The sequence below is a fragment of the Engraulis encrasicolus genome, chromosome 18 (assembly GCF_034702125.1).
Source record: "Engraulis encrasicolus isolate BLACKSEA-1 chromosome 18, IST_EnEncr_1.0, whole genome shotgun sequence".
Taxonomy (NCBI): Eukaryota; Metazoa; Chordata; class Actinopteri; order Clupeiformes; family Engraulidae; genus Engraulis; species Engraulis encrasicolus.
The window spans coordinates 36,616,844-36,635,555 of NC_085874.1; the positions used below are offsets into that span (position 1 = coordinate 36,616,844).

General features: G+C 44.8%; 1 protein-coding gene across 1 annotated transcript in view; it reads right to left on the bottom strand.

The window, feature by feature from the left end:
• ppp1r13bb (protein phosphatase 1, regulatory subunit 13Bb) overlaps positions 1 to 18,712 on the bottom strand; it is a 117,514-nt gene that overhangs the window by 47,936 nt on the left and 50,866 nt on the right. The window contains exon 5 of the mRNA XM_063223558.1: positions 17,394 to 17,464. Within this exon, the coding sequence (XP_063079628.1) occupies positions 17,394 to 17,464 (71 nt within the window). The remainder of the gene's footprint in view (positions 1 to 17,393; positions 17,465 to 18,712) is intronic.

Genomic DNA, 18,712 nt, shown 5'->3' on the forward strand with positions numbered 1-18,712 from the left:
TCTTATGGAGTTCAAGATTCAAGATTCTTTTTATTCGTGCTGAGTGAATGTCTCGGACATACAAAGCTGCCGCATAATAACATTATGCCGCATTATGCATAACACACAACCCATGACACAAACACAAAAAACATACAGACATTAAGTGGCATCATCGAGATGCATGAAGTGTATTTAAAGTGCATACCTAATGCAGCCTCCTGCATGCATACATGCAGGGCTCTAAATTAACACACGCCAACCCGCCAAACACGGGTGAAAATTAATTTTGGCCGGTGGAAAAAAATACCTACCCGCCCATTTGGCTAGTAGCGCCCGAGTAGCCTACAGTAAATTGTGAACGGTAAACGGCTGCTTGTATGACAACGATACGGCGAGATTTCCTACATTACCCATAAACACTCCCGTCATGACTCCACCCCACCTTGAGCTTTCCGAAGCAGCAGCCACTCCGTGCTGCTGTTGCGCGCGCCAGGACAGAAAGCATTTCAGAGCTCTTGTGCGCTCACACTATTTTGACAGGCAACTCTCCCCTGCTCCTGTCGCTTTCGCTCCACCACTTTTAACGTCACTATTAGGCCTACTGTTACTATTAGCATTCGCCGACACCGACACCGACACACCTTGCTCTAACAGCCTGCCTGTTTAAGCTGCGAGGACCTGACCGAAGAGTTTCAATAACAGGAGTGTTGTGGAACGAAATAGCGACAAGGGCAGAGGAGGAGAACGGGCTGTCAGAGTAGTGTGAGCGTAGCTGTCAGTTGTCTTCTGAAATGTTTTAAGTCCTGGCGCAACTAAGTTGGAAAGCCCACACCATTGGAAAGAAGGGCAGACCTTATGCCCGTGCGAGTAGGCTAGGCTACGTGCGCTACGCACGCTATGGAAGTAACAAAGGAAGCGAACATTTCCGTGATATTATTTGCTTTTAGTTAAACATTGCGTAGGCTTCTTGTTATTTTAATGCGCATGGTAGAGAAGAGCTCCTGGAGGAAATAATGGTGCCTATAGCATCATACTGTAGGCCACATAAACACACAAGAGGGACACACGACATCATATCCATTATTGCGCAGTGTGTGTGTGTGTGTGTTGACCTCTCCTCCTCTTCTTTTCCTCTCATCTCTTCTCCCTCCTTGGAGTGTGAGGTTTTGTAATGTTTGGCTGTGTGTTTGGTTTAAAGGTCTGTTGCGTGTGTGTGGCTGGTGATTCATTGTTTTCAGAGGTAAAAATAAAGCAAAGTTTAAAAAGTATATATAATATGCTTATTATAGACCTAGTATGTAGGCCTATACAGTAGTGTTTATGTGTTGTGGAAATTTGAATAAAATAACCATAGCCTAATAATAATAATAATTAAAAAAAAAAAAACACAACTAGCCTAACGCATAGCGTATTTTGGCAAGATTAAAAAAATGGCTAGTTGAACTTCTGTTTGGCTGGTAAGAAAAAATGTCTACTAGCCAAATTGGCTGGTGGTGGAAAAAGTTAATTTAGAGCCCTGCATACATGGCATTACAAGGATGGTACTCCTGCATACATACATGGCATTACAAGGATGGTAGTTGTTAACGACCTGAGTTCAATACGTTCAATACGTTCACAGACAGTGGAATAAAAGAGTTTGCATGAGAAAGTCCTGTAACCTGGCAACACAAAACAGTAGCCCCCTAATAGGCTTGGGCGATGTCCCCCTAATTGGCAGCTGACGATGTTTACAGTGAGACGATGTGATGGACGATGACATCGTCCTCGTTCGGGGGGGGGGGGGGGGGGGGGTGGGCGGGGGGGGGGGGGGGGGGGGGGGGGGGGGGGGGGGGAGAGGGGGGGGGGGGGGGGGGGGGAGGGGGGGGGGGGGGGGGAGGGGATCGGGGGGGGGGGGGGGGGGGGGGGGGGGATATTATTTTTTTATTACTTTTTTTTAAAATTATCATATGTTTCGTTTTTTTGGCTTTCGCTAAGCTATTATTTTAATATATTTGCTTTAAGAGTAGGCCTAAGTCAAATATATTAACAGTTTTTAAATTCTTACAAAAAAAGAAGTTTAAACCTCCTCCAGCTGCGCTGCTGTCTGCAACAGAGATGGTCGCTTCTCTGCTGTCTGTGAGAGCGACTCTCCCCGACCGACCCCTCCCCATCGCCCTTCCTGTCTCTCGTGTCACCATCAGCTGCTTCAAGCCCGCTCTTCCAAACTCCACCGCGTGGAAACTTATTTTCAGTAAATTTCGCGATGCAGCCTACTGCAGGCTGCTACTAGAGTGTGTTATTTAACGGCGTAGTTCTATTTCAAGACCAGCTGTGTCACGGCGTTTTTTGCATACCGGCACATAACTTTAGCCATGCAGGGAAGCCCAGAACGTCTGTCAAATGGAAGAGATGAGAACCCATGCGTGCCTTCTCGAGGTTTTGCAATGGATTTTAGCCCGAGTTAGCAAATTACCCAACGCGAATGTTTCTCAAGCACACGGCGAGACTTTTTAATTAATCAATGGAAACAATTGCGGTGAAGCCACAAAGACGCGGGCAGACATGGAATCGCTTGCGCTCCCTCTTGGCAGTGGGCTAATCAGAAGTGTAGCCTACAATCTTGTGTGGCTACTTCACAAGACACCTCCATCGCGGAGAGATTAAACATTTTGAGTCGAATTTCCGTTAAACATGAAATGGTAAACTGTCGCAATTGCTGAACGATTTGTTGCTTTCACTTTAGGCTACTCCGGAGGGAGAACCAATGCCTCGACTCTCCGTTGTAGAAACTTGGGTCACATAAATAGGGCCTAAATGTAGGCAATCAGACACTTACTTGAACTCATATGCAGCAAACAATAGCAGGGCTTAGTTCACAAGTTTTTTTTTTTTTTTATTCCATTGCGGTTTTTTCGTAGCTATAAAATTCACTCTGCTTGAGGCTTGTGTTGACAACCTCGGTCCGTTCAGTCCTGCTACCTGCGCAGTCCGCTGCTACTAAGGACTTTACGGTAATGTTTCAGTTTATTGCAATGCCAAGCACCGTAATGATGGCAATAGCAGCGGCTTCAAAAATACAAATTCCTTGGCATCACGATGTTGGCTGTCCATCGTGATGCCAGCTGTCCATCGCCGATGGACGATGACATCGTCTATCGGCACAACCCTACCCCCTAATGTTCAAAACAGTGCAGATTCAACGGATACTGATTTGGATATCCTCACTTGCACTCCCTGCATCATGGAGACAATAAGTGTTATACAGGTGGTGGACGAAATAACTGAGACACCAGTCATTTTAGTGTCATTTAGTTCCTCTGGCATCCACAGTTAATCCTGTTGGATGTGGTTCATCCTTCTTGGTGGTATGCAGACATTACCTTCGATACATCACAAAGACTTGCTGTTGCAATGTGCCATTAATGAAGATCGGCCAACAGGCTGGTCCACTTGAGCCATTAAACTTACAACACTAAAATGACAGGTGTCTCAGTTATTTTGTCCACCCCCTGTATGTTTAGTGCACATACATTTAATTAAGCTCACAGGCCTTTATTCTGGGCCAGGATATACCATACTCCACCTGGCAGTGTATAACTTCAGTTCATTGAAGAAGTAGTGAGCCATTGTAGGGCTCTCTACAAGAGTTTGCATGAGAAAGTCATATAGTCTCACGGAATCAAAGTAGCATTTAACACTGACATGAAGGCCTTGCCATTTCGTCTCATTAAAGACAGTATGCTAAATATTAACCAAAATTTCCAATGTAACGGCTACCCAATGCAAATGAGTGTGCTCAAATTCGGTCTCTTCCCCTCCTCCTTCAGTGGCATTTAGTGCATAAGGTGTAGCCTCTACTAGGGATGTCCCGATCAGAATTTTTTGCCCTCGAGTCCGAGTCCGAGTCATTGATTTTGTGAATCTGCCGATACCGAGTCCCGATCCGATACTTGTATAATAATTAATTCATTTTTTGTTTAAAATACAAATTAAAATTAAAATACAAAACTGTATTTCTGTAGGCAGTGGGACTATTGGGTCAGTGCAGAATGACCATTTTAGATAATGACACACTGAGAACGAAATGAGCTTTTATTTTGATACGCTTTCTGCAACCTTTGCTTAGAAACCGTTGCTACGACGTCTCCCTTGCTGTTCCTATCCTGAAACTGTCCGTAATTATCTGTAAACAAGCACTAGAAGGAAAGTCAGAAGCTAAATTGATTCTTATGTTAACAAGTGATAGGATTAAGTTATGTTAGAAGTTGAAAGTTAAGATAACAAATAGCTTGAAAAGATCGTTTTTAGATGTATGCACAAGATTGTTGAGTGTTAAAACACTATTTTTTTTTAAAAAACTATTGGCTACAGTCTATTTTTTGCTGTTTTCACCTGCATATTGTCGGAAGGTTCAGTAAACATCAATGTTAACTTCCATCAGAGTCCTTGTCATTGCATCAGGGTTAAACTGTTTGCAAATTAATCAGAACAAGTAGGCCTAACAGTTGATTGCAGTTGGCTATGCCGCAGTGATCATTAATCTGTTGGATAGTCAATGTCGCATTTTGCCGTCCGGAATCTTCATGTGGATATACACTACGGTAGCCCAACGTGTAAGTAACCTTGACTATAATACTAGCCTACTTTGTTCTCTGTCATATTTGCTTAAGTCGTGTTCATTTCATTTAAATTGGTCAGAATGAAGACCGAGGTCAGTTGCTTGCGTTAACGTGGAGAGGGAGAGAGAGGCAGAGTCATGTGTTATCAATGGCTCTGGAGAGAGGGAGAGAAGTGCTGCTGAAGTGTCATCAGCTGCGCGTTACAGTGTTCCAATGCCTTTCAGTTGGCAATGTAATGTTGTTCCTGTGGATGTTTCTATTGTGAAGTCAAGAGGGTTTCCACTCTGTGCCACTGCATTGCGATAGATAGGCTATAACATGTTAATTTAAAAAAAATATGAGAATGTATTTATCCGAGTCCTGATCGGGGAGGTACACCCGATTCCGATCGAGTCGCACACCACGTGATCGGGGCCGATTTCCGATCACGTGATCGGATCGGGACGTCCCTAGCCTCCACAGCACAAAGGGAACTCAACCCAAAGGTCTCCAAAGGTCTTCTAACCGAAGGTCTCCAAAAGGGCGTTCACCTGACCACACAGTGTGGATCCAGGAAAACTACGGGCTTGATGCATCTTACTCTACTAGAAGATGTTTGCTGTGGCGGGTTAACACTCCACACACCCACATGCCTGTCATGTTGAGGAGTTTAGCCAACACTACAGGGATTGGCCATTTGCCACCAAAATGGCTTACCCAACCTGGCCTATACCGGTCGTGCCAGCTCACCATAGAGAGAGAGAGAGAGAGAGAGAGAGAGAGAGAGAGAGAGAGAGAAAGAAAGAAAGAGAGAGAGATCAGCCTAAGTGTGTCATTGGCAACAGGCATGTTACATGTGGGTGGCATTTTAACAGAGTCACCTGACTAGAGCTCCTGCCAATAGTAAGCCCCGTAGCCAAGCCATAACCCGGGCAGCAGGTTAGATTCGTGCACCAAACGGTGGGGCGCTCGTCTGCCATTTTTTCCCGAACATGCTGTATATATATAAACCACGTCTTTTCCCTACTTTTACTGATTTGAATGAATGGATGGATGAATGAATGAAAAATCCTTCTGAGGTTAGCAATGAAAGGTTGGTTGCCTGGCAGTGGCCGGATATCTTTTTTACCTCCCTGTCATGACCCCTCTCCATTGTTCAGTTATCTCTGCCTCAGTTTGACATCCGATGACCACAGAGCAGTGATTTTGTTTAAATCCCGGCTGCTATGTAGGTCTGTCTCCTAGTGGGTCTGGGGATAATGCCTTAGGGTCATGGAGGGATGGCTGTGGTTTATAATGCTTCCTGATGGTAAAAGTGTGTGGCCCTTGCTAAGGCTGCGGTCGGTCGCCTGATGCCTGAGGACTTTCCAGTGCCACATGCTCAGTAGAACAGACTATTCACTGATTCTTGAAAGTTTGGCAAAAACATGTCCCTGCAGTAAAATATTAATTCTGTTGAAAATCAACTAAATTTTCACAAACAAAATGAACCCAGGTAATGGCCAAGGGGTCTGTCACACGAATACACAGTTGTTTGAAATATTTAAGTGTAATTTTATTACTTTTCATGGCTATAAACCTGTCCACACCCTGTAAAAACGCCTGTCCCAAGGACTGGCATCATCATTTCAATTGACTTAAAATACAAAAATCACTAACAGAATTGAACAATATCACCATGATGTGGAAGACCATATTAAAGTGGTTCTACAGATGTGCACATAGTGGATGTAAAACAATATTTACTATTATTTACTGATTGCTCAAAATGTGTCCAGCATATTGGTCACCACTGTCAGATTTTTTCTAAAAGACAATAAAATCAGGTATGCACAAGGTAATTTTCATTACTGAGGACCCCTTTTCAAACCTTAAGCTCTACTGCCTACTTCACCATCACTGAAGCTCCTGTAAGTTTATTATTTTGTCCTCAATTTGTTAATTTGTTTGGACACTGGTACTGTCCCAACCATAAACTGTCAACACCGTCGGGGGTTTTAATAGTATTGTATTACATTAATGTTAATAAATATATTTTTTTTCAGAAAAGGTATGAAGCACCCAAGAAACAGAGCGAAAATGAAATGGCTAATGTGAACAAACAATGCATAATATTTAAAAGAGTGTTTTTTTGTCTCACACCGTCAGATGTCACCACCGTCAGATTTTGTTCTGCTCATCATGTTGTTCCATATTTTACTAAATTGTACTGGTTAATGAAACATTACTAGGCATGTTAGTAATAATTGTGATCCAAAATGATACTCTAGCCACCACTGAGGTGCATTTGGAGGTTTTTTTGTCAGAAAACCTGACGGTGGTGACATCTGATGGAGTTCACCAAAAAACACATGTTTTACGTGTTTTTGACATGTTTTAAGAATATGCATACAATAAGTATCTACAGTTATGTTGAATTGTTAAAGTAATTCACTTTAATACAGTAAACATGTGTTTTTACTTCTAATTCTGTCTGCCGCTGTTGACAAAACAAGAAAGAGCCCATTTTATGAAAAATGTTAAACATGGGGAGCTTGGCCAATGCATTCCCTGCACAGCCAAGACCTACATCTATGATTATACACCTCTATATTTTGGATTTGAACAACTTAAAAGCTGTTTTTACCACATTTTCAACAACCAGTGGCTTACTTCCTAGATATTCTAACTAATGAAGTAAAAACACATGCTCATACTGTGCACACACAAAAATGAAGTGTTTATGCAAGATGCCATTGACTTGAGAGGGCTATTTATTTTGCTAAATGCAGGTACTAATTAGGCCACTTTCACCACTCTCAGATTACTGTCACCACCGTCAGTTCTTAAGTCACCACCGTAAGAAGGAGTTTTGGACATTTTAAAGGAATGTGCTTACAACATTTTCCTTAGGAGTTGTTGAAATATCAAAGTAATAGCCAATTTAAGCCTACACGAATATTTGTGAAATTACAAAAAATTGTTTGTTGTATTTAGGCGTTAAGTAAGCATCGTATGACGGTACATATTTTAAAATTAGAACACATGAAACAGTATTAAAATAGAACAAAAGTGAATTTTCAACATTTAAAGGCATATGTGTGAACCAAAAAATACACATAATCACTTAAAAACTCCAGATACATATGCAACCAAATCAATACAATTTTAATAACTTTTAATTGTGTCTGACGGTGTTGACAAAAAACAAGGTATGATCGGAGAAAAGCCTGATTTCTGAAAAAAATACACAATGGGGAGATTGGCCTTGTGCATTTCTGAAAAGCCAAGACCTTAGTCTACGAGGATATACCATATCATTTTGTAATTCACTTTGTTTTTTTCTGTCAACATTACAACCTGTTTTAGCCACTTTCTCAAGAATCAGTGTATTAATAGATGAGGCCATCTTGCCAAGAAAGCCAACGAAATAATCGCAATTGTCATCTGAAAATTTCAGGAGATATAATATCTATACTTCATTGGCTTTAATATAAATCCCTGATGGTTTTAACGCCGCAAATCAAATGCCATCTTAGGCCCTGCCGTGGTCAATCGGTGGGGCACTACCATGCGGTTGAGCCGGGTTCGATTCCCGGCCCCTCCCCATCTCTCTCTCCCCACTCGCTTTCTGTCGCCACCTTCACTGTCCTGTCATAAATAAAGTCAAAAAGACCAAAAAAAAAATGTCTGCTTGACGTGAGCGACACCAGTATAGAGTAAAACCAGAAGTGACACATTCAGTACTTCTCACATGATCTGTGTTATTCTGGTGTAAATACCATGGAGACATTTGCTTGTCCCCGATATCCATCCCATAGTATTGACACATGGCAGGGCCTCAGGCCTGCATCAGCTCAGGAAGAGGAGGGAGGGAGAGAGCGAGAGAGAGAGAGAGAGAGATGGAGAGAGAGAAAGAGAGAGGTTTGAATGCTGTAGCTGTGTAGTGTATCAGCCAAGGACTCTCGCCTCCCCAACAGGATCCTGGAGTATTAATAGTCTCATAAAATGCCACAGCTTCGCGGGCATTCTGTCACAGAGCCGCAAAAGATAGCTGACCGTTCTGAGATGAGACAGAGGCCCGGAGGGGGCAAACAGAGCCATGCTACTGACATGGAGGGATGGCTAGGATTCACCATGATGCTCTCCTTTACGAAAAAAATAAATAAAATAAAACAACTACAGTGAATAAATTCTACCAGTGTATGATTGTAAATTGTGCAAATAAGAAATCGACATTGAAAAATATTTACGATTTTGAAAGAGATTCTGTATCTACCTAGCGACAATATCTCTGTTTGAAAGGGCATTAACATGTACTACCATTTCTGCACTTCTACAGCAAAAACATTAGCTATCACCAGCAGCAGCAGCAGCAGCAGAGAGAGAGAGAGACAGAGAGAGAGAGAGAGAGAGAGAGAGAGAGAGAGAGAGAGAGAGAGAGAAACAGAGAGACAGAGCAAGAGAGATACGAGAGAGATATACATAAAAAGCAAAGTGGGCCAGAGCTCGCAGTGCCAGGCAGCATTGATGAGGTTCTGCCAACTTCAGTTCAGTTCAGCTCAGTTCGCGATCGATACGACCCAGACCGCGGCCAACAAAACGATTCATGTGTCAAAGCAGCTGGGGGTGGTGGTGGTGGTGGTACGGTACGATGGGATGGCAGGCCTCCCAATTCCATTGGGCTCTGATGAGGATGCCCTGACTCAATTTGCGGCGAGAGTGATTCACGGCTCACAGACTCACAGGGTGTCTCTTGTCAGACTCTGTTTGCCCACACGGGACACAAGCTGGATCACAACATCACGCAGCGCAGGCCCAGCCCCCTTAGAGAGATACAATCAAGAGAGTCACTATGGCGATAGGGAAACAAGGGTACTCTGTGAAGTCTGCCTTAATTGGATTAAGCACAGATGTCCCTGGGCTTGGGCAATCGGAAGAGACAGCATCTCTCTCACTCTCACGGGGTGTTTTGTCTGGGTCTGCAGTTTCTCAAAGGAGAATGTACTACGGTGGAGATCATGTTATTGAAGGTGAAAGCGAAAGCCCACCTGGGAAACTCCAACTCCCCATTGTCATAGTGACACAGCACTCCACAGCAGACAGTGCTCACTGCACACAACAAAATTGCATTTATGCCTCACCATGCAAGGGGGCATCCCCCTATGGCGCCCCAAGGGAGCAGTGCAGTAGGACGGTACCATGCTCAGGCTACCTCAGTCATGGAGGAGGGTGGGAGAGGGCAAATTAATCCCCTAACTGACGAAGGCAACAGCCGAAACGTTTGTCTACACTTCTGCTAATATGTAAATAATAAAAAATAAAAAGAAGAAAAGAAGAACCCGAGTGCGATCCACTTTCTCACCTTCCTGCATCTCTGTAGGGCATGGAGAAGAACCTCACGTACATCACGAGATTCACATTTATTATAAGAAGGTTGTCAGCAATTCAACAAGCTTCACGCAATCAATTATGGGGAAGAATTCAAAAGCCAGCAATATCAAAGCCAGGCCAATCAAAGCAAGTCCCAGTCCCAAGCCTGCCGGGCCGGCCGCAGTCAATGGGGTTTTCTCACAGCTACAAGTCAGAAATGGTTCTCCACGCAACAGATGAATAGATAAAAATAGACAGCGTAAGGTTAAATAGGGTATGTCTGAGTGGGTAAATCCTGTTGATTCCTTGGCCAGCACTTGAATGCTGGCTCTGTCCTGATGCTGATGCTAAGCAGCATGTCCTCTGTTCGGCAGCCAGGGAGTGACAAAAAAGGCAGGGCAGGCAGTGCACCAGGAGAATTTGTCTTTATGCCAAGTTTTAAAAAAATCTTAAATGTATGAATATTTGTATAATTACAATACAACTACATTACACCTACAACATTTTTGCACAATTTTAAACAAAACGCATTTGCTAAAGTATTATTCCTATATAACTGCACTACATAATGAATACTTTCAGCTAGTTTTGCTCGTAGGAAGGAAGCACAAAGGACACATGCCAATAAACTTAATTGCCAAATTAATAAAACTGTAAGAAAGATGTAGCGCGCAACTCTTTCCCAAGGTAATGCTCTGCCTCAGATCGCTGAATTGAACCCTGCCTGGCTTGCTGTGTGGAAAAGGGCTGTTTGACAAAAGCACGGCATGTAAACCATGTCAAACTGCTCCGTTCTGACAGGAGAGGAGCAGCAGGTTGGCATGGCATGAGGAGTTGGCAGAGGACGAAAATGCCAACACAGGAGGGGTTTGACAACTCCCTGACTAGGCACAAAGCGTACAGACAGAGCTGACTCGCCCGAGAGGGAAAAAAAAACTGTTGTAATAGCTTCTTTTAAAAAAAGAAAGAAAAAAAGTAATTGCCCACTGTACATCATTAATCCTCACTGAATGGAATGCTTCAATTTGTTGGCAACAAGACCGGTTGGTTATCTTTAAAAAAAAAAGAGCCTAATTAAAAAAAAAAAACGCTCCATCACAGAAATTACACTTGCTACAGTACAACAAGGAACGTCTGTGGAGCGTGGAGTGAACCAAGGACAGCACATTTAAATTATAGGAAGACTTAAGCCCAAATGAGAAGAAAAAGGGCCCATTCTGCTCTGCACCATATATAGAGATTCCTTTTTAGCATAAGCCTGCTTAGCTATACAGTAACAATTCACATCCCAACACAAGATAATATCATCCATAAAATGACTAACACTCAAAAATGTATTTGGGGAAAAATAAAACCCCAAATAAACCAGAAGACACAAAACAATATTAAATATTCAAGACAGCTGCTAAACCAACAACAAACAAACAAACTTATTCAACGAGGTACTAAAAAGTAAGACCAAGTTAGACACAGCAATCAAATAAACTAAACCAAGGTTGTCAAGTTTCAATGGTTCCCCTTGCCTTACTGTAAAACTTGTATGCAAAAACGTAAGACCCAGAGACAAGAAGCATGTGGCCGATGTATCCATGCATATTAAGTAACAAAATTCAATTTGGCCTGGCCTCAAAAAATAGGTCAGCACATATTTCAGGACTACACAGAGCAATTTTACAAAAAACAAACAAAATGAAAATAGGGCAATTTGCCCAGCTGGACATTCTAAGAAAATGAGTCAACACTATTAAAATGTTAAAAAAAGAGTATAAGATGTGGCCCCCGGCCTCTCTCTGTTGTAGTGTTCTCCCCTTACCTTGCACCACACCCCTCCCAAGTCGAGCTGAGCAGACCCCGGCAGTTTGGCTGCTGGATGTGCCGTGCCTTGCTGCGCGGGAAGGGATGATGATGATGATGATGATGAGAGAGAGAGAGAGAGAGAGAGAGGCCGGGAAGGGAAGTCAGCCTCGAGCCGATGGGGAGGGGACGAGTTAGGAGAGGAGGAGAGTAGGAGCGGAGAGGAGGAGGGGATGAGTGAGGAGAGGAGGAGAGTCGGAGCGGAGAGGAGGAGAGGATGAGTGAGTGAGAACGCAGGCGGGGAGATGGGATGTGGTGTGGGGGTGGTAGCGATGATGATAGAAGAAGAGAGGGCGGAAGAGGAGGAGGAGGATGTGGGTGGGGGGCAGGAAGAGGAGGACGAGGGATGCTGCTGATGCCGATGATGATGATGCTGCTGCTGCTGCTGCTGACTAAACTCCAGCAAGCGCGCGCTCCTGTCGGAGAAAACCCCGCCGGCGAACGTTACGCAGCCATGCTCCAGCGCACTTGGAGTGGCGTGGCCTGACTGATGAGACCCACGGGACTACACAAGTGAGCTCAGAAGTGGATGGGGACACAGGGAGCAGTAACGTCAGAGGGGAGCGACAGGAACGAAAACAGCACCAAGCGGATAAAGGAAATGAGGGAGAGATAAAGAGAGATAGATGGAGAGAGAGAGGCAGAGACAGAGAGACAGAACGGGAGAGAAAACGATGGCTATACCATAACTGAGGACATGAGCCTGAGATTAAGGTGAAATCAAAATAATGCCAGAGACCGAGAAAGACAGACAAAAAGAAAAGAAAAAACAGAGACTGAGAGTGAGGGATGGCTAGATAACAACTATGGACAGACACGGCAGGGAGGATATGAAAGAAAGAAACTGTAAAAGAGAAAAAACTGTACAAGAGAAAGAAAGAAAGAAAGAAAGAAAGAAAGAAAGAAAGAAAGAAAGAAAGAAAGAAAGAGGGAGAAGGAGGATGAGGAGGGAAAAATAGAGTGGAGAGATGGAGGGAGAAGAACGGCTAGACCACAAAATGAGGAGATGGCTGGGAGGAGGAGCGGAGCGGAGAGGAGAGGAGCGGAGCGGAGCGGAGGATGCCCCATATAGGCCGCCTTTCTAGGGCCCTGCGGCACGTGTCTGGGGATTACTACCACAGCAATGGGATGGGCGTGGCTGCTACCGCAGTGTGTAAAACCTGTCCATTAGATGCACAATGTGTGTGTGTGTCTGTGTGTGTGTCTGTGTGTGTGTCTCTGTGTGTCTCTGTGTGTCTCTGTGTGTGTGTCTGTGTGTGTGTCTGTGTGTGTGTCTCTATGTCTGTGTGTGCGTCTGTGTCTGTGTGTGCGTCTGTGTTGTCTGTGTCTGTGTGTCTGTGTGTGTGTGTGTGTGTGTGTGTGTGTCTGTGTCTGTGTCTGTGTCTGTGTCTGTGTCTGTGTCTGTGTCTGTGTCTGTGTCTGTGTCTGTATGTGTGTCTGTATGTGTGTCTGTATGTGTGTCTGTGTCTGTATGTGTGTGTGTGTCTGTGTGTGTGGAAGTCTGTATGTGTGTGTGTGTGTCTGTGTGTGTGGAATCTCTCCGATAGTACTCTAAGACGGGGTTGGCAGAGAAAAGCCTCCCGCCGTTGGTGAAGCCAATGGATAATGAAGACGCTGATCCTCTTAGAGTGGTGTTATGTCATCTAAACTAGTGTAATCCTCGCCTTTCTACACACCGGAGAGGGGAGACAGCGCGCGGGCAAACCGTACCGTAGTAGCCTACCTAGCTCTGTGCACTTCGTAATGATCGCCAGACAAACAAACCGGCACAGCAACAAACAACACGCAACACGTAACAAACGCAGGGTCACCGTGCCAATCTTCGTTGAGCTTTGCTTGTTGTGGCTGAGTCTGGGGGGGGGAATTGAAAGTGATTGCAAAAGACTAGGATGTCTAATCCTGGTCTCGAGTTGGCTAACAACAGCGTGTCATCCGATTAAACTGACAAAACAAATATACCAGCGTTCCAAGAGATGCACATCAACTCTTCGAGACCAATCTTGTGCGTCCTCTCTGAAAAGTGGATCAATGGTCGTTGACTGTTGATCTTTTGATCCATCCCATGAGGTTTTATGTACTGGCAGTCTGGCACTCTTGACTCCTTGTACGCAGTCCGAGCCGAGGTGCACAAGCCAGACAAAACGCACGGAAAAGCCCGCCGAATATTCTTCACTCAGAGCATGTCAATCAACGCACTTCGATTGTTCTCAATCTAAAGATGGCTGTGGTCAAAATTAGCGATGGGACGGGGAGGAGCCAGCCCGATGAAGCTCTGAGGAGATCGAAAGGTCACCTTCTGTCCATAACATGACGGAAGTGTTCATAGCACAGTGTGTGAAGACCACCACTTGAATCGTAATAAGGACGCAACTCTGCCATATTCAACAATCAAGTGTGTGTAAGCCTCAGTGTAGTTGAGTGCAGTTATAGGCACAGATTATTCCAATTTCAAGCAGAATGTTGTCAGTATTCGGTTTAAAACAAGTTCTGGAATATTCCGGTTACACAACAGAACAGTGTTCTGCATCTGGAATATTTCCAGAACATTGCCACATTTGGAATGAATAAAGATCACAAGCCGAATACTGCCACCATTCCGTTCAAAGCAGAAACATTCCTCGCAAGCAACTGCGCTCAATGGCGGCGATGCCAGCCTGCCAGCAGGCTTCAAGCAGGCATGAATGAGGCAGAGTGGCACCACGTGGGTGGCAGAGCTTCCTGTCTGGAGGGGCTGGATGTGGATGTGATGCTTTATTTCTTCCCTTCCCCAACCCCCACTGCTTCTTCCCCTGTGTTGCCGGGGAGCTGCGGCACAGGCACCTGACAGCTGGCAGAATGGTGGTATAATTGGAGGCTCTGCGCAGTACCACGCTTAGGCTAGCACTGCCTACCAACCAACCGAGACGCCAGTCAGATCCCTTGGTTGCCACTGTCGCAACAGCCTTCGTCATCATCACCACCACCACATTCATTATCATCATCGCTTGTGAGTGGGACGCTATTCAGCTCCTTTGGTAACCACTGCCATCTTTCTCACCATCATCAGCAGCATCACCACCAAAATCATAATCAACATCATCTCTTGTGAGTGGGAGTCTAATCAGTTCCCTTGGTCACCACCATCGTCTTCTTCCTCCTCCTCCTCTTCCACATTCATCTTCACAATCACCACCATAATCATCATCATTGCTTGCGAGTGGGACACTTAGGTTCCCTTGGTAACCACTGCCTTTGTCATTCTCATCATCAGCATCATCAGTATCACCACCACCATCTTAATAAACATCATCTCTTAGTGAGATTCTATTCAGCTCTCTTGGTAACCACTGACATCTTCCTCCCCCAACTCCTCCTCATCATCAGCTTCATCACCAGTCACTGGAACACGCTCTGGACTCCACCTTTGGGTTCAGTCCAGGTCATGACCAAAAAAGGCCCAAATTCTGCTGCGGTGAAAAAGACAAGCAGTTATGTTGCCATCCTTCAGTTGGGGAAAGTGTTGGGACGTTTTCGTAACAAGCCATCACTCTCACGGACACAGACGGACACACAGACACACGGACACACGCACAAGGATACACGCACACGGACACACGCACACGAACACAGGCACACGGACACACGCACACTTTCCCTGGAGGTGAAATTAGTAGCGCTTCACCAAACACGACTGTCCTCTTGGCTGAATCTGGGGCAGCTGCTTACAAGATTTGGGATTCAGGAACGCACATATGTAGACTAGATGCAAGGCTCTCGAAGTGGACACTACTATCACAGACAAACACACACGCGCACACAGGCACATGCACACAAACACACGCACACGTAAACTCAGATAAAACTCAGATAATGAGAGATGCAACACGCATGCATGCGTACACTCACACTCACACACACACGCAGACACAGACACACACACACTTAAGTGGAACCATGTGAGGGGGGCAATGAACTGTAAGATGCTCCAAAAGTGTTTCCCATATGGTGTGCGTTTGCCAGGGCAGAGGCAGAGCAGAGACGAAGCAAAACAAAGCTGGACCCCTCTACACAACGATTAATATAAAATAAACCAAGGCCATACAGAACAAAAATAGCTCCTCATCTTTAACAGTCCTGGCAAACACATCACAAGTTCTTACTTTCTGTGTGTGTGTGTGTGTGTGTGTGTGTATATGTGTTGCTTCCAATCCCAGAATCAGCCTAATCGGTGACACACTGGACTGTAATGCAGTCAGTCAGTCAATGAAATGAGCAGACGCATGGTCGGACACAGCATTGATTCAGATTGAATTAAAGCAAAAAAGTAGGACAGCGTTTCTCTGGCCAAAACAAAACAAGTCGCTGGAAGCTAAATGTAATGTAGCGGTACGTACCACTGAATGTCAAGTAAAGACAAAGCCTCTTTGAACGACTGAATGAGATTGCGCTGTATATGGATAGCTGTGCGTTGCTATGCCAGAAAGTCAAGCCAGGCGATTTCTTGCAAAACTTTATACCTCCATCTTTACATTTTCCTGGAGCACACTAAAGTGGAACGCGAGAAATGAGAAAAAAAAGTTGCTCTGTAAATTAAATGTCAATCATGTTCTAAATAGTGCAGGACCACGAAAAAAAAAGTGGAGAAGGAAAAGTGTGCGGTGTGCACAGCACAGGTTTCATTGCAACGAGAAACATGTGCGTAACCCAATTTCACACACAGCCATGTCTGACGCCCAATTATGTTCCAGTTAGGAAGGCTGGACTCCAGTGGTGTGTTTCTGTTTCTGTGTGTGTGTGTGTGTGTGTGTGTGTGTGTGTGTGTGTGTGTGTGTGTGTGTGTGTGTGTGTGTGTGTGTGTGTGTGTGTGTGTGTGTGTGTGTGTGTGTGTGTGTGTGTGTGTGTACCGTTCTGTGTTTGTATGCTTGTCTGTGCGCATGTGTGTACATGTATGTGCAGGCCTATGCACATTACAATCTCGGCAAAAAGGCATTTTACCCCACAGTGCTGGGAAGGGGAACTACAGACGACAAGGTGACCTCTTGATAATATTTCCAATGCTGTGGCAGAAATATGCAGTCTTCAGTTCACACAAGGAAGAGCGCGACACTGCTTCTTCACAGTTCACCATTTTTTTTCTTTTTTCTTTGGTGCTCCAAAGAAAAAAGAAAAAAAGTGGTGAACTGTGAGGAAGCAGTGTCGTGCTCTTCCTTGTGTGAACTGAAGACTGAAGTACCTTGAAAAGCTGCACCTGCTAAAAAATAAACCTTCGAGGTGTGCAGGCTCACAAAAACTTTGTAGAAATATGCAGTCTATAATTTATCACCAGAAGCTTGAACCTTAAGATCTGGGATGTTGGTACATAAAACAAAAGGGTCAAGAATCTGTTTAGCAAGTCAAGTCGTGTGAAAATCTGTCCCCACTGTGTATGCCTCTGAAAATGGCCAACACAACACAACACCTGGCCAAAGCGGAAAAAAAACCCTAACGCTAGGGACACAAGAGCTAACTTGCGAAGCAAAGTGAAATTCACCATTCACTCCTATGATCCTAAACGAAGTGGCCAATGACATTAACAGTGCAAGGCACTGGTTACATATACAGAAATGTAAACAAAGCCATTGTACATAGCCATGGAGGTGAACGTACCCCGTTCTCGCTGTGCTTCTCTGAGCTGGACCCACTCCACCGACTGCTCTGGTCCTGAGATTGTTGGCTGCCTGTGAGCAGGAAGGAGCAAAGACAAGACACAGGAGGAAAGAAAAAGAAAGACAACGGGTGGAAACGTCAGAATAAGCTTGTCCAGTTTTCACAGAAAAAAAACATTCTTTGTTGTTGCAAAACATGGTTGATGCATTTTTTCCCCCCTGTGACATTGAAAACGTCAGCTGATTGGCTGAAGCAAAGCTTTGGGGATACGTGCCCCCTCTGCTGCCCTGGCATCGTGACTCGTTTCCACCAACAACCACCCCACACGCGCGCACACGCGCGCACACGCGCACACACGCGCGCACACGCACGCACACACACACACACACACACACACACACACACACACACACACACACTTCGGTTTTGCACACCTAAGCGACATTCTTGTACTGCGTTCCACGTGACTGCAGACCTCCATCTTCTGTGTTGTGCAGATGAAGATGAAGGCTCTACAGGGACAAAGGGGGGGCGGTGGTGGGGGTGGTGGCTTTTGACAGTGAGGTAAATGGGCCTTTGGGCCACAGTCAGTTGGAGAGGAGAGGAGAGGAGAGGAGAGGAGAGGAGAGGAGAGATGAAGAGAGGAGAGGAGAGGAGAGGAGAGGAGAGGAGAGGAGAGATGAAGAGAGGAGAGGAGAGATGAAGAGAGGAGAGGAGAGATGAAGAGAGGAGAGGAGAGATGAAGAGAGGAGAGAAGAGATGAAGAGAGGAGAGGAGAGATGAAGAGAGGAGAGGAGAGATGAAGAGAGGAGAGAAGAGATGAAGAGAGGAGAGGAGAGAAGAGATGAAGAGAGGAGTGGAGAGGAGAGATGGAGAGAGGAGAGCAGAGCAGAGCAGAGCAGAGCAGAGATGAAGAGAGGAGTGGAGAGTTAAGTGATGAGGAGAGGAGAGGAGAGGAGAGGAGAGGAGAAGAGAGGAGAAGAGAGGAGAGGAGAGATGAAGAGAGGAGAGGAGAGATGAAGAGAGGAGAGGAGAGGAGAAGCAGGGTGTCTACAGGTTTGACCAAGTCAAAATTAAGACAATTTAAGACTTTTCAATACCATTTTCCAAATAAAATTAAGACCAACTCGCAGCGTTTACAGGTTTTAGCAAGTCAAAATTAAGACATTTTAAGACTTTTCAATACCATTTTCCAAATGAAATTAGGACCAACTCGCAAGATCATACACAGGTTCAAATGAAGCACAAAAACCAATTGGTTATTTACATTAATATAGCCGTTTGAAAACACAAAACTATACACAATGAAACTTTACACT